Source organism: Thunnus thynnus, chromosome 17 (genome assembly GCF_963924715.1).
Source record: "Thunnus thynnus chromosome 17, fThuThy2.1, whole genome shotgun sequence".
Classification (NCBI taxonomy): domain Eukaryota; kingdom Metazoa; phylum Chordata; class Actinopteri; order Scombriformes; family Scombridae; genus Thunnus; species Thunnus thynnus.
Window position 1 is genome coordinate 1,453,270 of NC_089533.1, and position 8,631 is coordinate 1,461,900.

The 8,631-nt window shown below is 39.2% G+C and overlaps 1 protein-coding gene across 1 annotated transcript; it reads right to left on the bottom strand.

Annotated features, from left to right (window-relative positions):
• Nucleotides 1–522: 522 nt before the first annotated feature.
• LOC137167983 (keratin, type I cytoskeletal 13-like) lies at nt 523–8,362 on the bottom strand. The gene is made up of 8 exons (XM_067570373.1): nt 7,873–8,362; nt 7,643–7,725; nt 4,161–4,317; nt 3,466–3,627; nt 3,239–3,364; nt 1,730–1,804; nt 1,479–1,627; nt 523–710 (listed from the first exon to the last, which is right to left on the bottom strand). The coding sequence occupies exons 1-8, from the start codon at nt 8,317–8,319 to the stop codon at nt 602–604; spliced, it is 1,308 nt and encodes a 435-aa protein (XP_067426474.1). The 5' UTR covers nt 8,320–8,362; the 3' UTR covers nt 523–601.
• Between the last annotated feature and the right edge of the window lie 269 nt (nt 8,363–8,631).

Here is an 8,631-nt window from a genome sequence, read left to right on the forward strand (position 1 = left end):
CGTACTTAAATACTTACAAATTACTTACTTATTACTTAATTATTTAAAACTTACTTATCTACTCCTCACCTGCTTACGACTATCTTACTTTCATACCACTTAATTATTTACTACTTAGATACTACTTACTAGATACTGCTGTTGCTTCTGTCTAAACAATATCACCAAAATATCATGTAGCCACTTTAATAAACGTTTTCTAACTTTTGTACTTTTATGAAACACTGAGCCTGGATTTCTTTGGGAATTAATTTCCTTTTCGTGGACACTGATTGGCTACCTGTGCATGAAGAGCACCTTTTCAAAATACCTACAAATTACTTATATTACTTACTACTTATTCAATTAATATTTACTTCTTACTGACTTATTTACTACATAATTACTTACTTACCTACTACTTAATCAGTTATTTATTACTTACTTCTACCTCAGATAGATCAAAATGTAGCTCTAAGTCCTGCAGGTAACCATGGCAACAGCACAACTCACAGTTTAAATAAAGACGCACACAGGTGAGTATTTATTAGGACTAAGGTTTTATTGTTTAGTGTTTTCTGGTCGACGTCATTGATCACTGGTCATTGACCGCCACAGTGTCTCAGCGAACCAGGTAGGAAGACGAGGACGAGGAGGACAACACTGTCCCACCGACCACCTTCTCCGTCACCGTCACCATCCGCTTAGTTGTGGACGAGGAGGACAAGGAACTGTCGGAACAATCAGAAAACATATCAGTCAGACTGACAGCTTAGGATTTGCTGCTTTTCTTTGTTTTATATCTGTAAACTGAATATCTTTGGACTGTTGGTCGAACAAAACAAGATGTTACAAGACACTGATGATGAAAATAATTATTTAGATTTTTCATTTCTCAATTACCTACTTAGTAATTGCTTAATTACCTACTATTAATTTACCTACTTACTTACTTACTACTCGATTACTTAGTAATTACTTACTTACCTACTACTAATTTACTTACTAAGTACTTACTTACTACTTGATTACCTACTTATTAATTACTCATTTTCTAATTACTACTTAACTACTCCCTTAGTTAGTAATTACGTATTTACTTACTTACTGACTGTTACTTCATTGCTTATTTCCTTTTTATTTACTTACTAACTAATTACTTATTACTTACTGTTTAATTATGTAACTACTCCTTAATTCATTATTACTTACTTACTATTTAATGACTTAATGACTACTTAATCACTTATTTACTATTTACTTACTGAATGTACTAACTAAACATGTGTTACTTAATTTCTGTCTTTGTTTTTGTGCCATAAGTAATCAACTTAATAATATGAATCTAAACCACGTCAATACAAACAATTGGGAATTTAAACTGTCCCAACAGTGATGAAGCCAAATATCCTAGAAAAACCGCCGAGGACATGACGTCAGTGCCCTGGTCTGATCCTCAGGTGTGATCACCTGAATCTAATTCTCCTGCTGAGTCTCACCTGCCGCTGGCCTCTCCATCCATCAGCCTCCTGTACTCGGCGATCTCCATCTCCAGCCTGCACTTAATGTCCAGCAGCATCTTGTACTCCATCCCCTGACGCTCCAGGTCGGCCCTCAGCTGTGTCAGCTGCTCCTCCAGGGACGACACCTGGGGGTCAAGAGGAAGAGTTACAGGTTACGATTAAACAGTCTGAGTGGAAATATCAAGTGTGACACACAGTTCAGATGTGTTTGTTCCTGTTTTTCTCACATGCATCTGGAATCCGGAGATCTGCATGGCGAAGCGGCTCTGTGTTTCAGCCAGACTTCCCTCCAGTGACGCTTTCTGCAGAGGAAACACAAAAGTCAAGAACACATCTTCATTTTTCATCTTTTTCCAGTGGTGCAAAAACTTGAGATATTGAGCAACCAGTCATGTCAACATTCATTTCACAGTGATTCATATTTTAAATTATAATAAATTGTAATTCTATAGTTGTACTGGATGAATGTGTGGGTATTTATATGTTCTTGTGTGTTTTTAGATTTGTCTGCAGAATTGTTAGTGTGATAGAGACTACTGTATGTAATGGTGCTGCATGTAAATTAATGTGTTTATTATCTGGTGAATATTCTGCGTACCTGCCAAGGGAGTGCAGACGGAAATGAGCTAATAGCTAAATCTGGCATGAAACATCTCTTCTCATTTTGAGATTAATGTTTTTTGTGCATTGTCCTTGTTTAATAAAGACTAATAATAATAATAATCTACACTAAGCTGCAGCAGCTGTTTTCTTTATTTCATACTGACTTTAATAAAAAGTTGCAAAGAAGATTGAGTGACTTTGTATTTTCAATATTCTACCTGGAATGAATTTTATGATCTGCTGAGGACTAAATTGTTCTGATTATGTAAACATATAAAATGTAAATAAATTAAAAGATATATAATAAAAAATATTTTAAAAATTTACAAAAATTACACAAAATAATATATAAAATGAAATAAAATAAATATAATTTATGTATCCTTTTTTTATTCATTTAATCATTTAAAAACACAATCTATCCTATTTCAATGTATTATTTTGTTGTTTTTCTTTGTTTTGTGTGTTGTGTTCACTGTTGTGTGTATTAAAAGCGTTATTATGTCATTATTTTCACTCTTTTGTACAGTTTTTGTCACTAATAAAACAGGAGAAAATGCTAACTTTATAAAAATACTTTCAGTGTTTACAAAAATCTTATAAAAATGCCTTTTTTATTATTATTATTATTATTTTTACAATTTGTGGTGTTTTCCTTTAAACTTTGCAAATTGTCAAATAGTTTGAGATCTCAGTCTCGTTGTGACAGAGTTTACAGGGTTTATAAATATTTTTCTTTGCTGTCAATAGTTTCAAATCTATATATTCCAACTGTATTGTCTTGTACGTATCTAGTAGTACGTCGGTGCTATAAGAAGCAACATTGTATTATTTGAATATGTTGTGGTCCTATGACCATCTACCTTTATTACAAAATCTGTTCATGTATCATAATATCTTTAATTCCTCAGCTTTGTTTATCTGGTGGTGATAGAAAAAAAGTTTTATCTATGATAATTTAGATTTTTTTAAAACTCTTCATAAGTGGATCAATTCTTGAGTTTTTGGATGAATTTGAAAACTGAACTGACTATGATTAAATTTTGCTAATCTCATGCATCATTAAAATTTAATCACACCACTTCAGCTGCTGTGATTGACACATCTGTGTTTGTGTTGCCATGACGACTCACCATGCCCAACATGGACTGCAGCTCGATCTCCAGCGACTGTAGCGTCCGTTTGACCTCTGAGACCTCTGACCTGGACGTCTGCAGGCTGGTCGTCTGAGTGATCACCTCTTTGCTCAGAGCCTCTGACTGCAACACACACACACACACACACACACACACACACAGGTTAAATCCATGATGAGTAAATGTGATCTCTGCAGCCACAGGAAGTGATGTCATGGCATTACCTTGGTCTGGAACCAGGCCTCTAGCTCTTTCTGGTTCTTGGCGGTGATGGACTCGTAGTGCTCTCTGATGTCAGCCATGATCTTGCTGAGGTCTTGTTGTGGTGCGGCGTCCACTTCCACGTTGACTTGACCACCGATCTGACTACGCAACACCAGCATCTCCTACAAACACACACACACACACACACAGCAACAAAAACATATATAAATGTGTTTGTTTATTAGGGTTCACATTAACTGACTACTTAGGAATGGCGGCTGTGGTCCTGCAGCCCCCAAAAGGGACATTTAGGATAATTTTTCACACAAGGGTCACGACTAATCACTTTTTGGACACTAAACCAATAAATCTGTCAGCAGATCCTGCAGCAGCAGTTCTATGTTGAGCATATAAAATAAAGTTTATAATGTAATGCTCCAACAACAAAGTGACATCACAAATATCTGCTCCATCAAATCTATCTGACGTGCAGAAATCTGAATTAAATCCTCATCCTCATCCTCATCCAGCAACAGAACTGGACTCTATCTGGACCCAATTAGACTGAATATAATTTGGACCAGACCCGACTTGTGCCTCAGTTACCAGAAACCAACAGGAGCCTTGAAGTCCTTCCTCTGATATAGAATATAAGAAATACTCATACAGTAAGACTTTCATGAGGCAAATAAAACCATTTTGGTACTTCACTGACCTCCTTGTGGTTATTCTTGAGGAAGAGCAGCTCCTCCTTCAGGCCATTCAACTGCATGGTGAAGTCGTTCTTGCACATGTTCATGTCAGCCAGGACTCCCTTGAGCCCAGCGATGTCGGCTTCCACAGACTGACGCATGGTCAGCTCGTTCTCAAACCTGCAGCAGGAGGACATGGAGGCAGAGGATGAGTGACAGATACGATGCTCTGCTGCTTCTGTCAACATCATAGAATGACTCACAATAAAAACTACAGTAACTGAAGCAACACCAGCACCACACTGTTATTTATATCTATTAATATGATGATTTTACCATAGACTGTAAAAAAAATATGGACATAGTCACTGTGATGTCACCCAGTGGTTTGTGGACTCCCGTTTTGAAGCCTCAAGTGTGGCGATTTGACTGTCGCCATCTTGGATTTTTGGAGCCAGAAGTGACCATATTTGGACAAGAGGGTGGAGCTGACCATAGCACTAATTGCTAGATTGATTAGAATTGTGCATTTACAGTCTGTGGTTAACTGAGATAATGCTAATGCCAATACTAATTTTCTCTAGTGAAAACGGGCTTAAAACCATTAAAACAAAATATACTTACCGGAAAAACTGAACATCCGACTCCTTAGAGGGTCTTTTAATACGCCCAAACACTGAACAAGACTTTTTTAGGCGACCAATATGTTACAATCAAGTTTTATGAATTGAAAACAAACTGAAATAGCGGCACGGTACGCCATGGTTACGTTACGTATTGACGATGTTGCTGCGGTAGCGGCTTGTCAATCACAACGTAGCCACGCCCCAAAGCATACACTGCTTTATCGTCTATTTTACTCTAAATGGGACCATAATTTACAAAATGAACATCATGCTGTATTGAAGAAGACTTGAAACTAGTGATTAAGACCATAAACTCATTAGAAAAGTGTTCACTGAGGTAATAAATCAAGTGAGAAGTAGCGTCATTTTCTCATAGACTTCTATACAATCAGACTTCTTTTTGCAACCAGTGGAGTCGCCCCCTACTGGTCATTAGAGAGAATGCAGGTTTAAGGCACTTCTGCATTGGTTTCACTTTTCAGACCCAGAACTACCCGCTTGGATTTTACTTAATATGTGTGAACAAGAAATCTCTGCAATATTTGTGAGAGTTTGCAATTTGCTAAATTATTGCAACTTTTCCACATGAAATGGCCAAATCAACAGACTGCTTGTGATTAGGACCAATTGTTGCATTTCGTGTTGTGGTAACCATAGTCATCACTACTAGTGCAGACTGCAGCTTCTACTACTACCATTATGACTACTACTACTTCTACTCCTAATACAGTTTGTATTACTGTTACAAGCCAGCCTAGACAGGTAGGTAGCATTATCAGCCTTATTAAGCTGAATAAAGAGAGAGGTTTATTTTCATCGTCTGTGTTTAGTTGCTTTGGCATTGTTGCTCTTGCTAACAGGAGCTAACTGGCTAAATTTGGTAGTTTGGTAGCAGTTGTTGAACCTGCCAGCTTTGGCATGAAAAGTGGCATTATGAAATAAAACTTGACATGAAGTAAAATAGGGTTAGTCCTATGATTATTTATTTCATAATGTCCCTTATATTTATTTAAAATTGAACATTTTCCTTTGATAAATTTCCTCATGAGTTTAATTTAAAAGTAGAGATATGATTTTACAGTGTTTGAGACTGTGGGTCATATTAAGTAGAACATCAATAAGCAGTGTCAGCTTTAATAAAGGTCACACTCATTCCTTTCAAACTAGAAAAATTACGTAACAGATCTCTTTGATCTCTCTGATCAAGTTGAGGCCTATTTGTCTTTATTAGAAACTGATTCATGAGTAAGTGGAGCCCTGAAGGACGAACACAACAACATGCAAAGTCTTTATGTCTCCTGCAGCAGCCAGTCAGTCAACCCCTGTGTGACTCTATCACAGTGCAGCACTGTGAGACTTTCTGACTGCTGTCACCCTTGGTAAACCTCTCACACATGCATGTGACAGATCATGATCAGGTGGTTTGATCAGGTTTCCCAGTTAGCATATGGAAGTGGGCCACCTCAGGCAGTAATGTGGACCTGCTGGCCATTTGTGGCCTGGACAAAATGGATGTGAGCCTGAAATGGCCCACATGTAAAAAGGCAAATATGGCCCAAATATCCCAAATCAAATTTATGCCTTTTTTGGCAAAGATGCGGTCCTGTCAGGTATGTGTATTCTGGATGTGGGCCAGCTCTGGTTTATCTTAGCTTGCTTGAGGTCTAGATCTGGGAAACAGGAAAACAGGAGCAGACCCCCCAAGTGCCATCATTCCATGCGGCATGCCGAAAGTGTCAGATGTGGGCCAGACCTGGGCCACAACAATTTTGCTATCTGGGTTTACTGGGTTGTTTGATCAGGTTTGATCAGATCTAGTAAGAACTGATAGAGATCTATAATCAGATCAGTCTAATGCAGAGCAGCGTCATCTAAACCACTTTGTGTTGATACGTAGTAGTAATAGCTGGAAAACTAGCTATTACTACTACCACAGATAATACCACTGCAGCTACTACTACAACTACAGATACTACCACTGCACTTATTACTACTACTACAGATACTACCACTGCAGCTATTACTACTACTACTACAGATACTACCACTGCACTTATTACTACTACTACTACAGATACTACCACTGCAGCTATTACTACTACTACTACAGATAATACCACTGCACTTATTACTACTACTACTACAGATACTACCACTGCACTTATTACTACTACTACTACAGATACTACCACTGCACTTATTACTACTACTACTACAGATAATACCACTGCACTTATTACTACTACTACAGATAATACCACTGTACTTATTACTACTACTACTACTACTACAGATAATACCACTGCACTTATTACTACTACTACAGATAATACCACTGTACTTATTACTACTACTACTACTACAGATAATACCACTGCAGCTATTACTACTACTACTACAGATAATACCACTGCAGCTATTACGACTACTACTACAGATACTCCCACTGTACTTATTACTACCACTACAGATAATACCACTGCAGCTATTACTGCTATTACTACTACTACAGATACCACCACTGCACTTATTACTACTACTACAGATAATACCACTGCAGCTATACTACAGCTGCTGCAGGTGCTACTAGTACTACTACTACATTTACTCCTAAAACAGTTTCTACTAGTGCTACTACAGTCAATGCCTCTACAACCACTGCTACTACTCCTAACACTGCTTGCACAGCTTTTACTACTACAGCTACTACTACCACTATGGCTAATGATTCAACACGTACTACAACTGTAGCCACTACCACTAAGGTTACTGTACAGTAATATGACTAGTTCTAGTGCACCACTACTACTACTACTAAATCTGAGTGTGAACTACATCATTTTATTATTTGTGTTTCCATTCAGTGTGTTTGTACTCACTTTGCCTTGAAGTCGTCTGCAGCCAGGCGAGCGTTGTCCATGCTGAGATGGATGGCGCCATTCACCCTGACAGCGGCCTCAATCTGGAGGCAGAGACACAGATCGATCACTACTTCATCAAAGTTCTCATCTCACTATTCTCCATGTCATTGTGTGTGGTATCTAGGTTTTGTCCAGCAGACATAGAGATGATATATTTGTCTTTCTAACACATTTCTGATGAACCTTACCTTGGCTGTGATGTCACCGATGGTGGTGAAGAAGGCGCTGTAGTCTCTGGCAGCGTAGGTGACTTTGCTCTCCATATACTGCCTGATCTTCAGCTCCAGCTCGGCGTTGGCCTTCTCCAGGGCATGCACCTTTGCCAGGTAGGAGGCCAGGCGGTCGTTCAGGTTCTGCATGGTGATCTTCTCGTTGCCGGACATGCTGAAGCTGGAGGAGGAGGAAGAGAAGCCACCGCCGAAGCCCATGCCCATGCCCATGCCCATGCCCATGCCCATGCCGGATGAGGATGAGGAGATGCGGACCCCTGAGCCCCCTGCTCCTCCGTAGACACTCCCAGATCTCATGGACATACGGCCGCCGCCGCCGCCACCGATCATGGAGCCACCGATCATGGAGCCGCTGGAGCCCCTTATGGACCTGGAGGAAGACTGTGAGGCAAAGCTGCAGGACATGATGGAGGCTGTGTTTCTGCTGTGGCTGAGATGACACAGAGTGGAGAGTGAAGAGCTGCACGACTCTCGCCTCCTTTTTAAAGAACAAAAAGCTGGGTGTGATGGGGGATGGTCAGGGAAAACTATAACCTTCAAAGTTGTTACCTTGCGTGACACACATTGGTTATGTACCAGTGCCAGAGTGTAAGGTTTCCAGAAGCTGCAGGCGTAATGCGACCTTTGGATTACAATTAATAAGACGATAGTTATGTTAGCAAAGCTGTTGACAGAGGAAGGAAAAGTTCAAGTCAATCATAAAACTGAGGTAATTCA